Source organism: Lepisosteus platostomus, chromosome 1 (genome assembly GCF_059453375.1).
Source record: "Lepisosteus platostomus isolate fLepPlt1 chromosome 1, fLepPlt1.hap1, whole genome shotgun sequence".
Taxonomy (NCBI): domain Eukaryota; kingdom Metazoa; phylum Chordata; class Actinopteri; order Semionotiformes; family Lepisosteidae; genus Lepisosteus; species Lepisosteus platostomus.
In genome coordinates this window covers 58,014,110-58,039,675 of record NC_142611.1, presented here as the reverse complement: position 1 = coordinate 58,039,675, position 25,566 = coordinate 58,014,110, and the positions used below count along the sequence as shown (strand labels likewise).

Genomic DNA, 25,566 nt, shown 5'->3' with positions numbered 1-25,566 from the left:
CACTTTATTCTTATTAATACTCATTACTGAATATTAAGTTATGCTTTCAATATTCTTCAGTATTACTCAAATTTCAGTATTATAAATTGTACTACTATGGGTCTATCTGCGAGGACTGAGATCATCCCGTCCTTTGTTGACCCTGAGTTTATTTTTCATTAGTTTTTGCCGTGTGGTTGCAGCACAACATGAAGAATGGGTTTGGTTAGTTTTCAAGTAGTAATTCTTTCTTATATGTGTTATGTTATTCAATATTCACCTCTAAAATGCAGTGATAATGACATATAAAGAAGACAAACTGGATACCTTCATTACTACGATTCTGTTTGATGTAACATAGTCAATGCATTATATTTATAACACTGTCTTTCCAATTGTTAATTATTGAGCAATAATACATTAAGGCACTTGTTAAAATCTTCCGAGGCATCATATCTATCAGGTTATTGGATGTGAAGTACAAATATATAGACTGGAACTTAAGAGGAGTACTGTAATTCTGGAGCATTTTGCTGTAGTATTTACTTAAAGAGAAGAAGCTGCATTTTCCTCAGCTTGTGACTGGGAAAATGCTATAATTAGCATATCATTTTCAGCCCCTTTGTCATGAAATTTACACTGAGTCTAATTGCAGTTAATTGGAGGGTGCATTTTACTAAGCCGTGGGTAATTAGGAAACGATTTGCATTTTTCATCTCTCATACTTGTGTGGTGTTCAGAATGGAGCTTTATGTGCCCGTGTTCCCTTTGGGAGTCATCTAATCCTCTTGACTAACTGATATTATGGAGATGTGATTTCACTCCTTCATTTTATTTCTCAATTCCCGATCGCTCATAGCGGGGTTATCTGTGATTAATTACAATGAATGTTGCTTAAGTACATTTTGCTTAGAGTTGCTATTCGCCAGTCCTCGACTGTGCACTATTATAAACATGTATAACTAGTCTTCCAGTGCTGCTCAGCTGGTTATTGTTATTGCCAGTGAGTGAGTCGTGTGCTCTCTTAGTTTTCTTTCAGCACAGACACAGGAAGTTTAGAGATCCCGTTGCGCTCTCAATTGAGAAGCCTCTAATGATGTCTGGGGTTTGAAGAAGCCTAAATCGGTCTGATTGTATTAAATACTGTCCAGGCCATGGAAATCATGTGCTATCAGGTTCCTTAAAATCAGTGATAATTTTAATTGTGCTTTAGAGTTTGTATGTCATTTTTTGCTGGGTCACCTTAAAACTGCTTGTCTTGCTGGCAACACTCCACAGTGCCCAGTTCACTGTGATCTATTTGAAGAAGAAAGCATAAAGTCTCAGGTGCAATAGGTTCACTGCAAATAAACTGTTTTTTCATTTGAGAATCCTAAAATTCACTACATAAATAAAACCCTAAGGAAGAAATCACTGCGTTGTATTTTGAGCATGTGTTCTAAAATTCAAACATTTGTACTAAACTACAGAACTGAGTACAGATTTGTTGTCAGTAGACTTGAGACTTACGTTTTTGCAAGTGCATACTGGTCAGAGTTTTAAATGTCTTTCTATAGCATGATCCTGGAGAGAATCTCAGTTTCTCCAAAGTGATACCCCTGGAGAACAAAACCACTTTGCACCTGAATCAAAGTCAACATCTGAAATAAAGATGATTGCCTTCATTTTCTTGTAGCACATTTACTTTCTTGGGAACACTACTCATCTGTGTTTATAAAGAATAATTTACAGTTGAATATATGTATCCTTTTTTATACATTAACTCAAACACTGTCTTAAAATCCCAATAGTGAAAAGGATTTGACTGTCAGTCTGGATCCCGCATAACATATGAGGTTTATACAGCACAAGCCATTTCCTGGACTACTGGATAAACACAGATTTTAACCTTGAACTGCAAAGTGTAGTTTTATCAGACAACTGCTTTGATAATACTGTAGGTTAAATTATATGCTCAGTGAAAAAATACTTATAACAATGAAATACTTTTTTATTTCTTCGGTCGTATTACAGATGATATAGACATTAATGCGGTCTGATACATTTTATACAATTACTAATTGTTCTTGTAAAACAATGATTCTGACAAACTATAACAGTCGTTAAATTATGCTCTCTATTTTCTCTGTATAAATTGGGATTTTTTTTTCAATTTACTGTAACTACATAATTTTGTGATAACTCATTGACAACAAAAATTAAACATTCTACAAGTGAAAATAAATTTGGGAGTATTTATGAATAGTTTTTTATGGGTCGTAAGGAGCTGAAAATTAAAATATAAAGTGAAATCACAACTTGTGGTACTAAGGAAAGTGACGTGAGATAGAGGTGATATCCAAAGGGAATATGGAACACATACTGTAGATAAATATACACACAGGTATATACGTGACTATATACACATTACCCTAGAAAGCTAGAAGCAAAAATTGTATTTTTAGGCAGTTTTATAATTTTTCAAAAGCTATTGTGGGCATTTTGAGGTTAGGTTGAAGGATGTGTGCAGCGGAGCGTATTGTGTAGTGCAATCCATTCTAATGTCTTCAAATAAAGTATATTATCAATGTCTAGGATTTTGCTGGAAGTGGGGATTATACGTATTATTTAATGGATGTTAATAAGTAAGAAAATATTATTAAAGTGTTGTCATATGCTCTTTTTCAATTGCTTATGTTTGTTTTCACCATCTTACTGATCTTTGAGTAGGTCAATTGTAACCTTTCATGCACTTTAATATTCATTCAGGTATGATGATTTATAAGTGCATTGGATTCCTGTTGATGCATCAATTTTTAGTTGAGGCTTTTAATTTTTTTTATGTCCTATTATTCCTACGATTAAGTTATATTACATGACAGTTCTTTTGCATCATCAGAAAAATGGGAGCAAATACCAGTTCTCTTACCATTCAGGGTGGAACTGTAGATTACTGGTTAGGACTATGGACTGCAGAGGGGTCGAAGGGTTCAAGTCCCAGGTGGAGTTCTGCTGTTGTACCCTTGAGCAGGGCACTTCACTCAGATTGTTGCAGTAAATTCTGTGCTCTGTAACTGGGTCTCCAGGTCATCCTTGTAGATGAGAATTATTTTCTCAATTCGATTAACTTTTTCATTTAATTTAATTAAAGTATTGAATAATAGAACCTGTCTGAAAGTTGTAGAGAAACTGAAATGAGGGTTTTGGTCACATTCCTAATTACGTTTAATCTTATTTATTCTATGTATGCTTAACTGTAATTGAGAGTTTGTGGGTTAAATGTAAGGATGGGAAAAAAATATTTAGTTATAGAATATAAAATATTGCCCCATTTTTATCTTCCTTTAATTAGACAAGAAAAAAGTAACACCAGGAAAAGCTAAATGTAAGATGACTGTGGCCTATTAACAGTGCTTCAGTATGGTGTAAGGTGTGAACTACTGTTTTGTCATTGCCTTTTATTTATGAAACTTCCTCAAGAAGAGGAGAGTTATCAGAGTTGAGTGTCAGCCACATTTAAACTGTGCTCAGAGGCTATAAAGCTGAAGCAAGAAGGTACATTGTCATTATTCATCAGTTTAATCTGATATGCCACCTAATTGTTTAATTGCTATTAAAATAATACATGTTTGGATCTAAGTTAGGGGAATCCACACAGTGTTCAGTCTGGTGAGTTCCCTGGTCCCAGTCCCAGTACAAGCTGCTTCTCTGAGTGCAGAATGTGCCTTATAGAGTGAAAGAAGCTGTCTACATTGTGCTCTTGCCCTATACAAGCATGACTGGGAGAATTTCGATTTTGTGCTAATTTCAGCACAGATTATTCATACTTGCAGTTCTCTCTGAGATGGAGTTTTAGCCTTCTCTTGAGGACATTTAGGCTTCAGTGTTTGCAATAGAACATCTTTGCTGGAGATGCATACCCACATCATGATGCAAATAATGAACTTGATGCAGTGGTGCATAAAGTATACTGTTTATGTGTGTATGCATACTGAGAGGCTTTAAAAACATATGCTATTGGTTACTATGCTCAATTGTTTCATTTTTATTGCCTCTTGCTATATATATATAGTAAATATGTATTTGTGCAGTGCAGTATTGTGAGGAAAGGATCAACAATCCTGGAAAATGGCATGGTACAGTGTGCAAGTTTGTGTACTGGGAAGGTAACCTATGCAAATCATGCTTGTTTGAGCCTAGAGTTGACTGAATTTTTCCTTTTGTGGTGCACAGGCATTATGCATTTTTATATGTGAAAATGTGTATTTTATTATTTCAGTCATAGAGCTGTCATAGCTAACCATGGATTTGCAGAACGTTTAGAAAGAAACCCGTGGCTTGGTCATGAATGGCTGTTTGACACTTTGTAGCTCTTTGTTTCAAAAGACTGTCTTGACTTGTTTGATAGGTAAAGGAGATTCTTTCTGTACATTCTGTACATTAAATGTTCCAGCTATCTTGATAAGTATTAAGGGCAAACTGCATACAGTGTTTTCTTAAAAGTGGAGTGTGGACTATTGAAGAAATTTGAATTATACAGCAATTCTAATATTATCAAAGGAATTGGATTTTATTATAAAACAATATGGAAAATAACAACAATCATGACTTTTTGTCAAAAGAGAGAGAGATGTTTAGGTCATAATGAATACATGTTGATTTACTGAATACTGTCTTGAAAAGTACAAATGTATTTCAGTGCTCAGGACATTGATGGTTGTGAATAATATGCTATAATACATGTATACAGAATTGCATTTCAGAAAGCTTAATCATATGGTCTCGTTTTTATCTCCATAGTAAGACATTTGGTAAGGCTCGTTTTAATTTAGGGTAGAGTCAATTGCTGCCATAACTTAACAAAGAGGAGCTTACTTGCATGATTAAATGGACATTTCAAATATTTTATTTATTCATGTTTTTAACACATGGCTTATGCAAATCTAAAATAATCTTCATGATGTTGGTAATGGTAAAGCAGTTTTACGGAAGAACACCAATCGTCCACATTAATGAAAAAGGAAAAAGAGAAATCTCCCATGCATACTTGATATCATTGACTGTAACTGAATTAATCCAGCAGGACTGTTATAAATGACTGTTTGTCCTTTACAAAGTGCCTTGCATTTGAATGATTTGAATGATATATGAAATAATGTGTGTTTTGCATGTCCTGTTTGTAATGATAAAGGTCATATAGTATAATTTACATAATCTCCAGCCTGAAATGAACCCCTAAGTAATATCATCTGTATAACGTATACATTATCTGAGGTGAAAATCTATCATTATTCATGGAAGTTAATTTTACATTGGATGTAAATGACCTATCTTGCAGCGAGATCTTTTTATCGTTCTATAAAATACTATGAAGCAAAGGCTACACAAATAGCATTAAAAAACTGGTAAACAGTGATGCATTTGCTCCGAGTATCCGTACATCTGATTGGATCTTGATGGATGGCAATCATTTGTCTTTGTCAGAAAAAGAAGAACAATTCAGACATTGAAATAAGAGTGCTATCAAAGTTTCTATGCTGGCACAGAGATTCTATTAATGCGCTTTTACTGTGTTGTGTTTAGCTTTAGAGGAGAGATAAAGTATGTTACAGCTTGACCATAAAAGAGTTTTTTCCCCTTAACCCATTCCTTGTGTTGGTTTAAATACATTATTTTACTCACATATCCATTCATACACATAATATTTAAGCGCAATTCAGTTTTCAAGGTTTGGACTGATGCCTTAGATACAATTCCATAATACTTTCCCAGATTTATCTCCCCCCTTTCCCCAAAAAGAGCATTATTTGAATAAGGTTGCTGTCCATTTAATTTTTTTGCATCATTTCACCTGTATAAGAAAATAAAGTTTTGTCTGCAATCAATATAAATATTTTAATGTGAAAGAATGTTGTGCCATTTTATCCCTCTCTGAAGATCCAGGTTTAATGAAAAAATGAGAAAAAAAAGAATTGTTTTCTGAAAAGGTTATATAGCCTGGAATACAATTGAATATGCAGTGCAAGTCTGGGGGACTGTGACTGAAAGTAGTAGAGGATTGAAAGTAAATTGCCATTTTTATAAAAAACATCTTATTATATGATGTAAAGTGATGAACAGGAATTTCCATAAAGGGAAATGCAGATCAATGAAGTAAAAGCACCAGTTTATGATGCTGTGGTTTCTTGCTGGGTACAGTAAGTGGTCAGTAGAACTGACAGGGAAGATTAAATTCATGCTTACATAATTATTACAGTTATTACAGTTCATGTAGAATTGTACAGCTATCCCTTTATAATACATCATATTAAAAGTGGAATCATTTTGTCACTGCTCTTCTGTGTCCTGCTCATTAGCTCTCTAAACATCTTGAAACAGAGTTTTAGAAAACCCTGATGGACAGGCAGTCATGTTAAAAGAAAGGAATGTAAGTGTACATACAGTTCTATAAACATAGGAGACCTTTGTATTATTTTTATGTTCAGGGGAAAGCTTTAAGAATAATGACATCAGCTTATAAATTTAAAGTGCTGGATTGTGGCCATTTGTGGTCAAAATGCAAGACTTTTAGCTTCTTAGATATCCAGGGGCCTTTATTATTTTAAATGATCTTGATGTTTTTGTTTAAAAGCGGCAGTTTCTTATAATGAAAGATAGTAGATAGAAACAGTGAACTGTTTCTGATAGCATGGTGTGTCTAAAATTTCCATTTAAGTGTAGTTGTTGTAAACAAAGTTATCTTTATTCTTATTGTTTTTCTTATTTTATAGCATAGTTGTCTTCCATTATGTTACACCTGCAGAGTAGGAAAAGTAACAGCTAAGCAGTTATTAATGGTCTCTAGGTGTGAAGGTGCCTGGTGAACAAGCCACAGTGTTTGACTCTAGCCTGGTGCTTTTGTACACAGCAATACACAGAGAGAACACTTATAATTTAATGCTCATAATCTTACATGAGTATGCCAATGTTCTGTCCAGCACAGACACATTATTTGTTATAACTGGTGTCTGGTTATGAGAAATTAATACTATAAACAAAATGCTTATTACTGTTATACAAAACTTATGCATTAAGCCTGTCTGTCTGATCAGACCCATATTTAATTTGTAAGGGTTATTAAGCTGATGAGGCAATTAAGCAACCTTTGATGCTAATTTGGCAACCCTGGTGTTTATAAGCTTACATAAAATTACATGGAAGACTACTAAAATGCACCAGTACAGGACAGGAACAAAACATAATTATACTTTACTACTTCACATCAAGAGCTTTCTGTTGTGTTTTATTTAATGCCCAAATGTGTTTTACATTAAATAGGCTACCAGGAATCCTTTTAGAAATGCTTTATAATGCATGAGTTAAGACAACAGCCCCGATTCCTGGTCAAATTAGTCTGGTTTGCAGACATTTTTATGAGTGAACTAATTACTAATTACACAAGTGGTTTGTAAGTGAACCTGCTTGGTGGCCTTTGTGATTTTAATTGTTGTTATCTTGAAGAATGGCACTGCATAATTCTACCAAGATGCCAGAGGATGGATGAGAAATTAATAATTTACTGTCCTTAGAAAAATACTCAGCACGCTCGATTTCAGTAGGATTGATGGCAGGAGAGGTTAACAAATTTTAGCAGCTTTCATTAGGGTTCTATTGTCATATGTTTGTGGCGGTTGGTGAAATAAGCTTTGTAGAAAATTTCGAGCTAGAGAACTAATTACTTGTGCCGATTGCCATGCTGATGAATAGACCCTTTTTGTGTCGTTCCCTGAAGACGGGGAGCGGCTGGTGATTCACGGCTGCATCACGGCAGATATTTGATAATAATTTTTATAGATGAATGTAGGAAGCCAAAATGATGAAGTGCCTATTTGGATTTTGAGACTATCGCAGACAAACATATACCAACCATTGTAACGGGGAGGAAAATCTGCTTCTGCCCAGACGTGACATGATAGAGGGTTTTTAATTTTCTCTTAAATACAGTAACCTCAGGAAAAATAAGAGCTTTCAGCTGGAGAAAAGGGAAATACTAACAAAAAAGTCTTGCAGAGCGGTGGTTCATTTCATTAAGAATATTAATTATTGTTGCCGTTTTTCTTTTTCTTTTAGAATTGTATAACTTTAAAATTAAGAATTTTATTTTAAGATTTGTTACATTCTTAAATTAATGTGATTCCAGAAGTCGTGAGCTACTTCTTTTTAATTTTGTAATTGCAGATCTTGAGAGTTAGGTGTACTCCAGAGAATGCTTTTTTCATAATTTGTTGGCCACACTTATTTTCTCTTGCAGTGCTTTTGCACAGCTGTATTCTTTCTTGGATAATAAAAATTTGTGCAGTGGCACAGGTTTGAAATATTGTTCTAATAATGCAGGCTGTTGGATAGTCAACTCTACTGCTGCCTTGTTGGAAATGTTGCTTTTCTACAGTGAGATATTAAATAGTAATGTGATTTCGTCTGTGTAGTTGTAAATCAACTCTTTAGAATCCCCTTGCAAAAAGAGTGGCAAGATTCCTTTGTATTTCTAAGCACTATAAAAACAGTATTTAGATAAATCTAGAAATTGATGGCTTTCATTAAGACTGAAATACAAGTCTTTAAAGTTATTTTTTTTTAATTTTATTTATTTTCTCCTTTGGCAGCAATTCCCATCCCCCGTTCAAGGCCCCAGTGTAATAACTCATATTGGGCTGAAATTTTGTGTTGATCCTTTGGCAAGAATGCAGCACAAGAAGCCTGATCACTGCAACTGAGGAAAGACAATTTTCTGGGGGGCTGGGTTTAAATTTCTCATTGTTACAGCAATGTAGCTCGGTCCACTTCTGATCTCAGAAAAGAACAGAGGGACCAAGACTGGCAGAAATTCTAACGGTTCTCCCATGATTGAGAAAGTTTTGTGAGAAATGTACATGCTGTACAGTAAAACACAATATCAGTACACAATTAACTAAAGTATAGATAGACAGCATGCCTTTTATTCTAACAAGATTTCCACTAATGCATTTTTTAATGTAGGCTCTTTAACAAAACATCCCAAGTCATCCTATCAGAAAGAAAAATGACAGAAGGATGTGCAAATGTAATTTAAACGAATCAGCAGTCTCAGAGTTGCTGAAATTATCTCTGTCGGGGAGATAATTCCAAAGTTCTGGTGTGATGTAATAATTCATACTCACCTATAGTGGGCATAATGTTGTTCTTGGGATGACAAACCATTTGGATTCAGTTGATTGGAAAGAACGAGATGGAATGTAGAGATTAAACAAATACCTAAAATCACTAATACAGGCAGGTATCAAGAAGTGCAGGGTCAGACCTAAGATCATTAACTTGATTCAAAACTTGCAGAAATGGTCAGTCAGCGAAGGTGCACAGGTAATATATACACGAGATACAGTTCCAATACATTTGTTTACATTTGTTAGTAAAAGTAAAAATAAATCTGTTCACCTGCATTTCATTTGTATTGTAACCTATGAAAGTTGTTAGCAGAACCAACAGCAAACTGGAAGAATTACAGTAATAGCTTCTTGACAAAATAAAATGCACAGCAGCTTCCCATCTCATATTTAAATAATGCTCAGCAATATTTCATGAATGAATGAAAAAAGTAAACTAGACATATTGCTGATACGGGATTCAGTAGTCAGATTAAAGTCAATGACTTTACCAATGATTTTGGCCACTGTAGAAGAATGAATATCAAGACTGTCAAGGTCAGACTAAATCAACTATATTTCCCTGGTTGAAACAACACAGTTCCAATCCCAAAAGCTGAGATGATCCTTAGCAGTCTGGCATCCATTACTTTGCTTCACAGCTGGCAGTAAAAATTCTGCGTTATAATGTTCTCCAAGTCTTGTCAGAGCAAGCTGGCATTGGACAGATCCCCAAAAAACAAATGCATACTTATTAGTCCACAATAATTAAGTCCATTGTTGCAGTTTTTGTTGTTTGTCTTCTGCAAGTTCTGCAAGCTATATTGAAATTCAACAAGGTCGTCTGCTCTGCTGAAAGCTGTGTGCTTGACTTTTGCCTTAGAGCCTCAAATATTGGTCGTTTTTTTTTACAGTCTCCCTTGAGTTCATGACTTTGAATGACCTGTTTTCTTTGAAACATTGTATTGTGTATCTTATACCATTGTAGGAAAGCCTGTTCTTCATTGTTTTTCATAACGGTGTAGCCTTCTTTTAAGCATGTCTGCTTTCTTACATATTGTTTATGTGCAATTTCCTTTTTCTGCACAATCTGGGTTTGGTTTGCCATTTCCACAGGAGTTAACCCCAAGAACCACCTGTTTCAAAATACATTTATGGAGTACATTTGTAATCAATAGTGTTGTATTTTATTTTTGCTGTTGAAGCTTTGGATGTGTATTGTAGAAATGTTTTATATTTAAAACTGAAAGAACTAATGACTTTTAAAACATGTTTTAAATGCTTGAACTATTGTTTCTATTTAATGTGTATATGATCAACTTCTGCACTTAGTGCTGTAACAGTTGTCTTTACTGGATCATTTTTTTCATATTCAAAATTAAATTATCCTTGCCAACCAATACAAGCCTAGCTTTTGAAAAGTATATAAAAGTATATTCTATTTAGCTTGTTGGTAATTATGATTTTTCACTCCAGGAATTATCTGAATAGCTAATAACGCTTGTCCCATCTTATTTGGCAGACCTTATATCCCAAACTGTGCCCAGCTCTTAACCACTTTTATTATGAATAGTAAGATTAAAATGCTTTTGGACATTCTGTAAAATATGCTGACCTAAACAAGGAGACATGTATCAAGAGGGTGCTTAAATAGTCATTATGCTGATTTATATATCTCGGGTGTTTAGGCCCTGTTGCACTATAAAACTTATTCTCACTTCAACAAAGCAAAATGGACTTTTAAAACATGTTTTAAATGCTTGAACTATTGTTTCTATTTAATGTGTATATGATCAACTTCTGCACTTAGTGCTGTAACAGTTGTCTTTACTGGATCATTTTTTTCATATTCAAAATTAAATTATCCTTGCCAACCAATACAAGCCTAGCTTTTGAAAAGTATATAAAAGTATATTCTATTTAGCTTGTTGGTAATTATGATTTTTCACTCCAGGAATTATCTGAATAGCTAATAACGCTTGTCCCATCTTATTTGGCAGACCTTATATCCCAAACTGTGCCCAGCTCTTAACCACTTTTATTATGAATAGTAAGATTAAAATGCTTTTGGACATTCTGTAAAATATGCTGACCTAAACAAGGAGACATGTATCAAGAGGGTGCTTAAATAGTCATTATGCTGATTTATATATCTCGGGTGTTTAGGCCCTGTTGCACTATAAAACTTATTCTCACTTCAACAAAGCAAAATGGACTTGCAGAATTGGATTTCACATCTCTGCTGTAAATCTACCCATAGACCTTTAAGGCTATGGTAAAATCATTTAGTGTACAGCAGCAATGCAACTGACTAGATATAATGTTTTCCCACAAATAGAACAAAATAGAAAGTAGCATACAACAGAAGCAGAATACAAATGTATATGGGTGACAAACCATTTTACCTGCGAGTAATACCATACAGACCACCACCAAACAAATCTTTCTTTTTGTTTTGAATTTTGTAATTAAACTTAGATGTACATTCGCGTGAAAGGGGAAGTAAAGCATTCCATGTAATTTACTCTGACGAATAAATTGCTGTCCTCTTCTGCTGAAATGTGTTCTTTAAAATAAGCAAGAGAAAACAGTAATGGAAGGAAAATGCATTTTCCTGTGTTGTGTTATGCCTCAGGGGCTAAATGTAATGAATATTTTAAGAGATTATTTTAATTAAATTCCTGCACGTCTAAATAGAGTAATATTTTATTATTGCGCACATATCCATGGCTACAGTGTCGTTCATTAAAAGTTAACACTTTCTGGGTCTGCAGTGTTGCGGAATGATTTACTGACCTTGTGTGGTAAAAGGCGCAAATTGGGAAGAAAAATGATGGAAGGTCCAGACATTGATTAATATTGGTAATGGTATCCTGTATTTATAATGGCCTTTTCCCTATTCTGGTTTATAAGTGGAGTCACAGCTAAAGGTGCCCTGCTGAGGCTGAAATGAGGCTGAAATCGGAGCACATGCCACTAGAGTGTGGGGAAACTGATCACTCTGTCAGCAGTTCATTTCAAAATGATGTATTTAGTGCTCATTTCACCTTCCTAGGAAAAAAAAAGGGAAAGGAGTTCCTAGGTCTGGAAGGTGATATTGTTATTTTCAAGGACATACCTAAGTTAGGGATTGTGTATGAGAGGAAAGAGGGAGCAAACAAGGCAGGCTTTATGCGGTACTTGTGTGATACCATGCTGTTTGATAATTGCTAACATATGTGCTACCTCTGTTTCATTGCAGTCGTCCCCGTGAGTTCTGGCGCCTTGACTACTGGGAGGATGACTTGCGGCGCCGGCGACGCCTTGTGCGGAACCCCTTTGGATCCACACACTCCGAAGCCACACTGAAGGCGGCGGCAGAGCACGGTCAGTTCCCCTCAGAAGCGCTCTGTGCCTGTGGCGGCAGGTACACGGCAATAAAAATTAGAACTACAGTTGCCATAAAAATTTTATGGTGCCACAAGACACAGTAAAAACAGCCCTCATTTTAATAGTTCACACAGTTAATTTTCAAACAGCCCCACGTTAATAATAGAGTGCACACCAATAGCTGTAGTGGGCTTGAGGCTGTCCCACCTCGTGCTTCAGAATGCGTTTTTATTTCATTTCGCACAAATCGAACTTTTGTGTTCCTGTTTTGTGCATGTCAGTGCTGAGAATTGCTGGTAAGTGCTTATAACATGACCAACACCTGAAACTGCGAGGTTGTCTGGTCAATTTTTTAAATCGATTTTATTGTGTTGAAAGCTCAGCTTGAAAGTAGATAGCAGTTTTGTTGTGTTTTTAGGCCCGTTTGGCTATCACATGGTTTCAGTTAAGCATTTACTGTGATACAGAATACCTCTGTAGTTGTAAAAATAACCTGTGAAGACACTAAAAGGAGTTCTCCAAATTCCATATTTTTAATATGAGATAGCTCATTAATCTGTGATGTTAGATAAAATTATATTTTTTCTTAAATGCAGCAGAGCAATCAATTTTCTTTTTGATTACTGCATTAATGGGTTTGTAAATTAGCACTCTTAATCTGTAACACAGCTGTGTTTAAGATTGTGATTTTCTGAGCTACCTTTTGAGGTTTCTTTTCAGCCTCCTGTATACCAGGATTAGACTAACTATGCTTCTGCAATGACGTACTGTAGTCATATGTAGTTTCTGGCATAATTTCTTATAAGAAGACCAATATTCTACCTTCAGTTAAACCTTCAGTTATTAGAATTAAAAAAACTAAATTTTGATATTGATTTTCTCGGTTTTTCCAAAGCAGGTTTTTTGTATTGTAAATTGAGAAGGCTTTTTCAGACTGTTGAAAAACAACTTTTATATTCATATTTTCCATTGATAATTTAAGTAAAAAACAAAAATAATGTGCAGATTTGGGACTCTTCTTTTTAAGTAAAAATATTTCTGTTCTTTGCAATTTACAAATCTAAATGTATTTTTATACATTTTATTAGTATTCATATTTTACTTTGCATGAAAAATCTAGGAAAAAATTGTTAGTGATTGAGCAGGTGCTAGGCAGTCAGGGGCTCCAATTTGTGAAAAAGAAAACATATATAATAGTAAATGGTTCTTTTCATTTGGGGGACTGTGTGTTTACAGATATACAAATGTACAAAAAACAATAATGGACAGTTGTGGAAATCATTTATATTATTTATATACCTTTTCGTTTTTATATCCCAAAGAAAAACAAAATATTTGTCCCCTAGTAATACCTGTTAAATTAGAGTTTCAGTGAAATTATTAACAGCATTAACTGTACTATTGCTGGAAAACGATTTATTTAATTTGATATTATTTAATTGATTATTTTCCTGTGCTCAAGAACTAAGTAAGATGTCATGATTTATACTTAATGCTAAAGTGACCTTTAGATTTTGATAAAACTATATGTAAGCAGACATGAGCAACTTTAAAACAGGTTTTTGGAAAAAAAATATTTTTAATTATGTTTATTTGCTTATTCAATGTGATTCAGAATAGCAATGCAGAATACAGTACTGACTAATCATGAATAATTGCAAGCAAGGTTCTGTGTAAGGTTTCATTCTGACTGCTCATCCAGTGTGCAGGAAACTGTCGTTTCTAAAATCATATTTTGTCTCTCCTGGCCAGACCAGTCTATCCAATCAGCAACATTTTGGCTTCAGTTTACCAGCTTAACCTATTGCACTCTTCCTTAAAGGGCCATTTCTGGGAGAAAATGTCTACAATATGTCACAAGATAGCACACCAAATGTGACATCAGTCCTCAAGATAAATGACCAGCATGACAGAAGTCAATAAGAATGTGATCTAAAAGCAATAACTGTTCCAAATCCCAGAATCCTTAGAGACCAGCAGCAGACCTAATGGTTGTAATGTGCAGCTGGAGGATGATCCTGAGGGGTAGCATACTGCCTTTGTTTCATACAGTAACCTTCCAGTGGTGTTTTGGTTCTTTCTAGAAACTTGTAATATGTATCTGCATTTAATGTTCTGAAAAAATACTGTGTTTCTTGAGCCTTGTAATTTAGTGACTTAACCACAAATCAGTCTCCTGTACTGTAATCCCCCTGCTACAAAGCAGACGATATTAGAGGTTTTTTTTAAAGACGTCCCCCATGACCAGTTTTCTTGGTATAATTCGTAGTCAATTTATAAAGAACTATCAAATGTGACATTTTTTTAGATTTTGCCTTTTTCTTTTAGCAGAAATCAGGAAAGGATCATTTTTACCAAATGTGAATGACAGGTCGCCCCTCTCCCTCTCTCAAACCCCCCCCTTGTAACCACTAGTTCCTTTAAGTAACTGTTTTGCTTCACACACTCCGCATCAAAAGCAGCCAGTGCTGTGGTCAAATCAAGGAAGGAATGGCTTGACCTCTGGAGTAAAAAGGAATAATATTACTCTGTTCCTCTTTTTCCCCAACAATACGTGAACGTCGAGGTTTCCATAATTAAAATCTTATGTCTCTCAGCTCTCGAGTCCTTGTTTTTTACTTCTGTCCACATTCAGGGCAAGCTTGCTGAGCGGTTGACGAGGATGGAGTTTAAAATTTTGAATTGGAGCAGAAAGGTCATATCTGGCTGTAATTATTTTCATCACACGAACATGGGAAGTGGAAACTTTGACTCCTTTTCAAAAAAATAAACCGATTAAGTGCATGATGGAGTCAACATTTAACATTATTTCAAGCTACTGGCGAAAGTTAGGGCTCTAAAGAAGTAGTTTATAGTGCCTTTACGTTACAACTAAAAAAAACAGCTACTAGATTAATACACATCACAAATGCCCTTTAATACACTGATATATTTCCTTTTTTTCCCCTTTTGGTGCTTTCCAGGATCCATTTGTAATAAAGTTCAAGGCCAGTTATTGCTAAGAGATTTTTAAAAACGTGCAAAATGCTCCTGTTTTAGGACATGCACCCCAGCACAATTGTGATCATTCATAGCTGGCCAAGAACTTCAGAACAATTCACACTAAAAACCTCAGAGCGAGGCCGTTCAGTGGAGGCTAGTTATATATTTATGGCTGGAAAGAGCCATCTTTTCTGGGGATTGATTCGGTCTGGATGAGGGCCTGTGGTGCAGAGGTGGCAGAGTAAATACCTGAAGACTAATGTCTCTGTTCTGACGATCAATACCAGCCTCATGACTACACTCCTGGCTACACTCTTGTTAAAAACAAATTTGTTAATTCTGACAATTTAATTGCCCTGCCTAAGTCTGCCCTTAGTAGCATATAAATGAGTATTTGAGCCACTCAGTAAGAAACATGACTTTAAATAGTGTCATGTAACAGGTATTATTTACATTTGTGCTTGGCCCTAAGAAGAATGATTTCTTTAACTGGGTTTGATATGCATATTTCTTTCAATTGGACAGCAATTCCAGAAAAAAAGGTTGTTTAAAAGATTTTTAAGTGCAGTTTATTATTAGTTTTGCACATAAACACATCACACTGTAGTACACATCAATAACCTTTGGAGATTTTTTTTTAACAGCTTAGAGTGAATATTGTAATATGTGAAATGTGTGACTTTTTTTTTGTTCCAGTCACTGCACAGTGTCACTTATTGAACAATCCAGAGCTTTGGAGGGACATCACACATCTTCAGATTTATGCAGTAAAGAGGCTGTTCTGGTTTTATAACTGCAGTCTTTATTTGGAAAAGGTTGCAAAATTCAAAAATGAAAGACAATTTGTTTCTTTTCTGTGTTTGAATTGTTAATGATCTATGTCGTAAAAAAGACTTCAAAAGAAATGCAAGTGCAAAACAACACATAAAATTACTTATAAAATATGTGGCAAAGACTAGGTGTCTTTTGTGTTTTCTATCCACAGAAAAGGTTAGTGTGCTTTTATACGTCCATTTTTTAAATATTTCATTCTTAGTAGTTTAAAAGCTTTTCAATTTTGGCATTTACTGTACCACTCCAGTACAAAGACTACCAGAAATATTATAATGTACCATTTTAAAAAAGAAGAAAATATCTACTGTATGTATTACAGCTATTATAACTAGAATTGTATACCCTTAACTCTACCTACAGTATAGAGATGCTGAAGTCGTGGGACTTGACCTACTTCTGTGCTGTATTTAGTGCTCATTTGTATATGTACGTTAAGCATGTATTTTGTGTTAGAGCTGGCTTTTAGCTCCTTGTTTTTATTTTGCCATGTATGTTCTATCTTTTTTACACAACTGCATATAGTAAATTAACACGCCTTTTGATTTCTTGTGTTTAGTTGTGAGATGTGTTCACCTGATAAATCTCTTAAAAGGAACATATTAACCCTGTTTCGCAATTTTGGGTAGCAAGGGCAATGCACTGTGGGTATCTGACATTATAATGGTTTACCCTTAGGTCTTTCCTTTAAAAGTTAGTGTTTGCATTCAATTTTTGATCATTGTAAATTCCATATATGATACATCTTTTGCTACCAAAAAGAAATGCCAGTAGCTAAAGGTAATACCCTGAATCTTGTGGCAATCAGTGATATGTATGAGAACATGTTAAATGTGACTGGGAGTGGTGTAGTTTTACTGTACTTCAAAGACCTACAGTACAGTGACGTTCTACCATTGAAAATTTGTTTACACACTTATACTGTATATGAGTACGTCTAATACTGACATGGGAAGCATATCATTTTTTTGTAACTCATGTCAGTGTAAATATATGCAGAACACCCAAGTCAAAAAACACAAAGCTGAACACTTGTACGAATGTTTACCAGATGATGATTTTGTCATTAGTGCAGGTGAAAGGTCATGAGGACATTTTTAAGGTAATACAAAAGCAGTTTTTTCTTTTGTTGGTTTTTTGTTGTGACTAATAAAAAAAAAGCAGTTTTTTCACATTCTTCTTTTTATTACTTATGAGCATTGTATTTATTATCATTCAAGAAAAACTGTTCTTCGGACAAAATCGTTTCTAATTTCTAGTTCGAGTTTTGCTGAAGTTAAGCTGGTCAGTCACTGTATTGGAAAAGAAAATAGTGATGCAAAGCAGAGTTCTACAGACCAAACATTTTATACCCTTTTATGCAGCCACAATTGTTACAACAAACATTTCAAACACAGTTACTAATGATACGTGGTACATGGACACACCTTTTAACTTAGTGCACTATCCATGTTATCTGGATATATTCATACGTTAAATCTTTTAAATAGAGCATATTCACCATGTTTTTTTTTTCACAGTTTTTCATGTATAGGACGATGGGTAAATGTAATGAAAACAGCTTACCCTACACTGTTAAGCTATAACTATTAAATAAAAAAATAAGCAGTCAATGTAAAAAATTTATGAAATATTTTGGTTGATATTTTTTTCTAAAACTTTTGCTGTAGGTCACAATAAATAATAGTCTGCAAAGGTTCTAGCTGTTGAATTTTCTGGTATGGCTAATCCTTGCCTTAAACTGACAGTGTCTTTATAAATATATTTTTTTAATCTTGTAGTCCAAATGTGAAGATATTAATAATGTCATTTACAATACATGAAAATTGAATATTTTAAAATGTAGTACATTTTTCTGTCACGTCCCAGGCTCTGTCGCAGTTGTGAATACTAACGCATGTGGTGTGTATTAAGAAGCTGGTAGTAATTTCACTGCTGCTAACTAAAAATCCTCAAGGGGGAGTTAATTGCAGGAAGACCATTCTAAATATCAGCTAGCTGCATATTTTCCATGACAAGAGATTTTTCAGCTCAGGTTTAACAGTTTGAGAGTCTATTTATAAACTGCCTTGCTTTTTCTTATACAAATGAACTAAACTTTGTGAAGAAGCAGTGCTGTTTTTGTGTGTGGAGGGGGAAGAAACAAGCTGAATAGGTGAATTCAGTCTGCTTGGATGTATTTCCACCTTGTCCAACTGTGAGGCTTAGTCTGGTGTAAGCTCTTATCAAGGAACAGCAAAAGCATACTATGCCATAAACTATTTATTTAAATGAAGAATTCCTTACGCACATACAGTAGATTTATTTAAAGGACCAGTTCAGTGGATTTTGCTATACCACTAGGGAATGCAGTCTTCTATAAATGTTTGCAGATTACCATTTTTCTTAAATAATCCATTTGGAACCTCAAGTCATGTACAGTAGAAATCAAAAAACGTAATGAGGAGAGAACTTGCCTAGCTTTGTTGTGATGTGTTTGGCACATGTTACTGGATATCGGTTTGGCCAGAAATATTGTATTTATTTTAAATTTGTTTTTGATGTTTTAAAGGGACACAGGAAATTGAGATTTTTAACTGTGTTGCTTCTGCTGTCTTAGAATTGAGACTACCAGACAAAAGCAGGAGATTACATTTTGTACTTCGCTGCTTTTTTTATACATTGATGTTTTTCTAATAGTTATTGTTTAATACTTATAATTATCTGCAAGTCTATAATGCATTCCTGATTGCTTGAAAAATCAGTCTACCTGATAAAAACATGGGGTTATGTACAAAAGATGCAATGTCAGCAATCTCTTTAAAAGTTTTTTTTTTACTGTATCTGTGATACAGATCTGTTGGCATCATGTGGCTTTTAGTTTGGTTTCTTACAAAGTAAATTTTCCTCAAATAAGCTGTGAATTGCAATTGTAAACTTAACCTTTTGTGTTCAGAGTAACCTGAAAGCTCCCAGGGGTCATTGAATTTCAACTGCATTTTCATGAGAAGAGTAATGTGATAGATTTTGCAGGAAAGCGGCTCAGTCACTTGAGAAAGAGAGTCGCGAAGTTGAAAATTAATTATTTTTGTTTTCATTTGTTGCGTGTATTAGGTTTTATACGCGTCAAAAAACAATATTATCTTTTTTTATTAATTAAATTGGATATTCTAGCTTAGCAGGTGAAGGTTTATTTTAAACTTATACCTGATATGTATCCTATTGAATACAGCAATGTGTTTCTATGTTTAATTTATGTATCGTCTCCGTCGTTTTGATTTGATATTTAAAAATAACCGTGTTGGTAAAAGCACATTTTGTGAAAGTAGATTACTTCAATAGTTTGCATTTCCACAGACCAGAAATTGTTTATCTTGTTTTAGCGACATCATAAAATATTGTTCACGTAAATTAAAGGTTATTTTGGAAGTCTGACCATTGATTTCTTCAAACGTACCCCTCCATAAAAATCGGCATTAAATGCATTTTGCTTAAGCAAACTAACACTGCAACAATGCTATAGTGATTGGTTTTGCTAATAAGACTCGGGGAGGTTAACTTCATAGTTATTTGACCATTAATAAAACAGCTAAATATTAAATATCCTAAGTAAAAAGGTGTTTTTTTTTTCGGAAACCCACCTGTTATGAAACTACTACGAAATCAATGTAATTAGCACAAAACTATTTAACGCGACCGAAAAGGGAAAAAGCACAAGTTAATTGTAATAAATTATTAATAAATAATTTTGTTCGATGTTCATATTTTTCCCCAAGTCCAAGCCCCACAAAACTGCAATTGATTGAATCTGAAGGCTATTAACTTATTAGTCCTAATGCTCTCATTTGAAAAGCCTAGGACTTATTTTGATCGTACCTGTGTTATACCGGTTATGGCAAAAATGGTCAAACTGTCCAAAAACTAAATCTCAACGTTTCGATTCATAAGGGTTAAGTCTGGTTAGATTTTCATAAAACTTTAAGTAGGGTAAATATATAAATGAAATTTCACAGTGCACATAATTTGTAATAAAGTTTGAGATGGCTAGTCTGACTGAAATTCTAAAATGTATTTTAAACAGCCATCGTACTTGCCATTGTCTTTTTATAGTTAGTGTTACTTACCTGCGCTTTGGGTCGAAACCAACATGAAGGTTCGCATGTAATATAGAAGAGTTATATTTATAGAGTAGTCATTCAAACGTGGATGTTTTGATATTACAGCTCCAGAGGAAGACGTCCTCGTGAAAGGCAAACAGTCCATCAGAAGCCAGGCTTTGGGAAATCAGAATTCTGAGAGTGACACGCTCTTGGACGGGGATGATGACACCCTTTCATCCATAGAGGAAAAGGAGTTGGAAAACCTAACAGGTAAAGGCATTCGTGTATTTCAGTCCCTTGGTACCTCTGAAAAGCGTTCTTACCCTTCCTCTGCTATTGCTTCTGCTTTGCCTCGTCTCCGAGAAACAGCAGAGAATCATATTCAGCTTAAACTGTTAATAAAGGGATCACTTCCCATCTCAAGCGCCTACCATTAGCGCTGACAGCATTCTGTCATTACATGTGCGATCTCTTTTGGTTTCCTTCTTGCCCAGATAAACTTGGATATACATGCAATTCGCTATTTCTATATCTACAATAAGCGAGTAACCCAAGTTTTCAAACCATTTTGAGCAGATAGCATTGTAACAAAAGACTTGATGGTTGCTTCCCTCGGAAGCATTTCTTTTTGTCAGAAAAGAGTGAAACCCTTATTATACGATATTCTTCCAACTGATACTCTTTATTTGGATTAAATTGAACAGGAAAACTCATCTGGTTGCACTTGGAATCTAGGAGTTATAAATGGAATACTTTTCAGAAGTGCTTGAAATAGGCTGCTCAAGCTATATTTGTCGTATTACTTAACAGTGTATAACTCATAAACGTTTTTTTAAACTGGCTATCTTAATTACTTATTGTAAATGCACACCTGCTGTGAATCCTAAAACAACAATAATTAGTAAGCCGACGAAATCGAAGACCGCAATGTCAAATTGAATGTATCCCGTGTAACTATAATAACATGCAGCCTTTAGATTTTTCCCGCGTATGCTACGTTTTCGGTTACGTTTTCGCATTGATCAACTAATTTCTAACACCTGAGGCAGGAGCCCTGGCTCCTCACACGTACTGTACACAACGTTGCAGCCTCGGTGAGCTCGAATACCGGGCTGACTACTGATGGCACGTACAGTAGGTGAGCTCGCTATGTACTGGAAGCACCATCAACTGAATGATTAAACTTGCTGTGTTTAAACTTAAATTGTGAAAAATCTCCCTTTAACTCAATTTTCAGGAACGTTAGGGGAACACAATTATGCAGCATTTTATTAAATAGTAAATCTTATTTACAATAATGTACTTTACGCAGTATTATCAAAATAGACTGTAAACCACCCCGTAGATTTACCTACTAAACAGATACACGTCGCTTACTGTTCTGTAGGCATTGTGAGTCGCGCTCATTTCGTCGAGATGACCTTAATCGTGCAAGTGTACTGAATATGGCTGTGCCTTTATTTTATAATATACAGTATGTTTGTGTGCGTCCGACATCGAGGTACGTTCAAATCGATATTTTCTCTGTGGTCTTCAAGACGCGACCACGGTAATGGTTTGAGGAAATGTATGTATCTATTATAAATGGCACTGCTTCAATTCTGAACTCATCATTATAGTCAGACAGCGCCCTACGAATCCGCCTTATAAACAGCTTAATAACAATATTCTGCTTGACATTCGCCCCATATGCCCAAGCCCCCCGTAATAACATTTGCACCGTAAAGGAGGTGCGCGAGGAGTGTAATTATAAGATCCTGACAATGACAATAGGATTAAAGAGTAATCCCCACTAATAAAGTGCTGTGATTCAGAAATGAAGTGGAAATTGTCAGGGGTCTGTGGCAGGACCCCCAGCGTCCCAACTCCTGCAGCTGCCTGCTCCGGGTGTAATTGAATGTCTGAAAGTGATTGAAAAAATGTTATTTCTCTTCTGGATTACATGCTAATGCACAGAGGGCAAAGAGAGACAGCAAAAGAACATATAGCTGCTTATTTCATCCATTTGTGGGAGTGTGCTTGGGGAAATCAAACCGGTTCTGTAGCTATCTGATGCCCATCTGCAAATACAATGCTTCTGCACATTGGGGATAGAGGGCAAAGCCTGCCGCGAGCTCCCCAGAGCGGCTCTCTCATTGTCATACTGGCATACATTAAGATTGATGAGAGATTAAACACCAAACCCCCCTCTGCAATCAATAGAAATGACAAGTCATTCGATTCTTTTTTAAGACATTACTTGCTCATTGATTAAGCGACGCGTGTACTTCATTCTATTTACCCAAGTACTCAGGTCGAATTTTATTGCAAAGCGTTAATGTGGGTATGATTTTCAAAATATATATTTGTAAATATTACTTATACCGGCTTACCCTGTTCTCATACTGCATGGTTAATTTGAGAACATTTGCTTATAACTTTGGAATTAAAGGAGCAGATCGTAGAGGTTAGATAACCCTGAGTACGTGATATGTAAATTAAATAAAAATCAGATAAAAACCCTAGAGCTCTACAGCTGTTTATGCCCAGCGCCACATAAAATGTGGGGGGGAAAACTAAATCTGTGGACATGCGTGACGCTTATCAGATCACTTTCGAGTAGCAGAACCTAATAGTTAAAATGTATTATTTTGCTTAACCTAGAGAAAATCAGTGGAGATAAAAGCGTTGATTTTAAAATGTAGATCCCTGTCTTTAAAATGATTTACCCTTTGTCTTGTGAAACTAGTTATTTCAATCCCGGAATGCTGCGTGTACCCTTTATGTACTTACGCACAAGAGTTCGAAGTTTCTTCTTTTTCCTCCGGTTGTGTTTCATTTCCTAGACCTTTTATACACACACACACGCATGTAAGTGAGTTTATTTTAATCCTCGTTATTCGTGTTGATTCTCAGGTCCTGTAAACCTCAGCACCGCGGCCCAGCTTGTTGCTCCCGCTGCAGTGGTTAGAGGTACCTTATCCATCACGGCCTCTGAACTTTACTTCGAGGTGGATGAAGACGAGCCCAGCTTTAAGAAAATCGATTCAAAGGTGAGAGAGGGGGTTTAACTCATTGATCTAAAACCTCCAAATGTCACTCGGATTTCTCCTGTGTAAAACAAGCATTTCAGAATCGCGCTAAGGCTGTTCCTGCCTCACTTTTAGCAGAATTAACAACCGGAGAGCGCTTAATTACTTGATAATAGATATTGTAGTGAGACTTATTACCTTAGTTTTCATACATAACTTTAACCATATTAGTTAAGTCTTAAACTAAAACGAAACATAATGCTGAAATATTCTCAGAAAAATGATAAATCATATAATATAAATATAAATGCATAAGTGTGTTTATTTGGTGAATAACAATCCCATGACGCGCATTGTGGATACGCACAGAGTGTATCATATGATTTGGGCCTCATAATTGTCCCTTTTCTTACCTTACATACTCGGCTCTTTCCCGTAAGGCAAACTGAAATACTTCTATATATTTAGACTGCAAGATACGAATACGCTATAGAATTGTCTCATTAAACGTTTTTGCTTTACACCATTGTGCTTTTTTTTAATCATTAAAGTCGATTATAACAAGACTATATACATCTATGCATCTGTGACAATGCAGATATATCAAATATAGACTCACATTTCGAATTTAAATATCCGTGTCCAGAAAAAAGAGGGAACGTGGGAAATTATACTGCATTAAATTCATGAAAAGGTTAGCGATAATATTTCAGAATAAAATGTATTCTGTTTAGGAGTGGAATAAAAAATAGTTTCCCTTGAGGTAATGAAGTGGCCATATTCAACTTGTGTTAATTATTGTTTTGTAATAAGCTCATATACAAAGTTCCACTCAGAAACCTCATATGAAGGGACTCGATACTTAATTGTTGTTTATATAACATTTTTCGTACATATATACATTTTAGGCCTATTAGGTTAAAAGTATATAAATCCCGATTGAACAACTGTTATTAAAAGTTGATGCACATTTTTTTTTTACTTTGTGACGAAGTATGTTTTCCAAGACTGCAAACCTGAATATAATTCACGATTTGTTTGGGAGCTGTGGTGTTTCAACGAGTACTCTGGTTAGAAACATGACAAAGTTAGCAACATTGTCAAGTTTTCAAACCATATCTTTGTGCTTGGAGTTTCTCTGTGATTTACCTTAAAGGAGGCCTATATGTTACATAATATATGCAAGGCCGTATTTCATTGTTACACATTTTACACATTGTTAGTCTGTCAAAGTAGGCTTCTAGTGTTATTTAGGTTCCTCAGTTAATTTTCAAATTGCACTAAAGGATTGTTTGAACCAGCTAAAGAATAAATACAGAAAACGTGAAAACTAAAAATGTGCTTTATAATGGCAGAGAGCTATGTAGTAATATCATAATCAATACTTTTAAATAGTAAATGTATTCATATTACAAACGTAGAAATCTTACCAGATTTCGTAGAAACCACGAAAACTTTGTTTCTGTAAATGCAAAATGAGTAGTAGAATATTGAATTTTGGAACGTATTGCAATTTAAACACGCCAAATATTTTAGATATTGTTTTAGAGGGATGACGTTTTAACCCTTAAATATGATCTATAGAATTTAATGCGGTGGTTTAGAAAATGAGTATACGTGTGCTGTTTTCTTCCTTTCTCCTATTCGCAAAATAATTTACGCAAGGTGCATAGCCGCCAGTCATACCTGCGACACGCTTGTTAATTTAATTACCCCTTTGCTTGTTCACTTTAGATCAACGTTTCTCTTAAACTTCAGAAATCAAAACATCTTGAGACATTTCAGCTTGATCTCAAAGTAAAGATAAAGATCTTAAGTCCTAAAGTTGGGTTTACATTTGCAATGTTGTTTTTGTTTTACTGAACAGCCACAATGAAAATCGATTCAATATTAAAGTAGACATCTCGGTAATAAACTTCATGTTAGATAAACATTGCTCATAGAGCTGGAAGATATGCCTTATATGTAAAATTAGTGTACACTAAAATGTCTGATTACATAAGTGCAAAATCGAAGATGGTTTGTGTTGCTAATTAAACGATTATAATTGAAGTATAATTGTACATACGCATATATGATTAAAATGAAATAGGAGATTAATACTTTTATTTCGCCGAACGTAGCCAATGAATGAGGCCTACAAAAAGACTATTACTCTTAAGTAATATACCAATATTT

At 34.9% G+C, this 25,566-nt stretch overlaps 1 protein-coding gene across 1 annotated transcript in view; it reads left to right on the top strand.

The window, feature by feature from the left end:
- lrba (LPS-responsive vesicle trafficking, beach and anchor containing) overlaps window positions 1-25,566 on the top strand; it is a 283,565-nt gene that overhangs the window by 141,785 nt on the left and 116,214 nt on the right. The window contains exons 37-39 of the mRNA XM_088633176.1: window positions 12,358-12,482; window positions 20,501-20,647; window positions 23,273-23,409. Of these exons, the coding sequence (XP_088489302.1) occupies window positions 12,358-12,482; window positions 20,501-20,647; window positions 23,273-23,409 (409 nt within the window). The remainder of the gene's footprint in view (window positions 1-12,357; window positions 12,483-20,500; window positions 20,648-23,272; window positions 23,410-25,566) is intronic.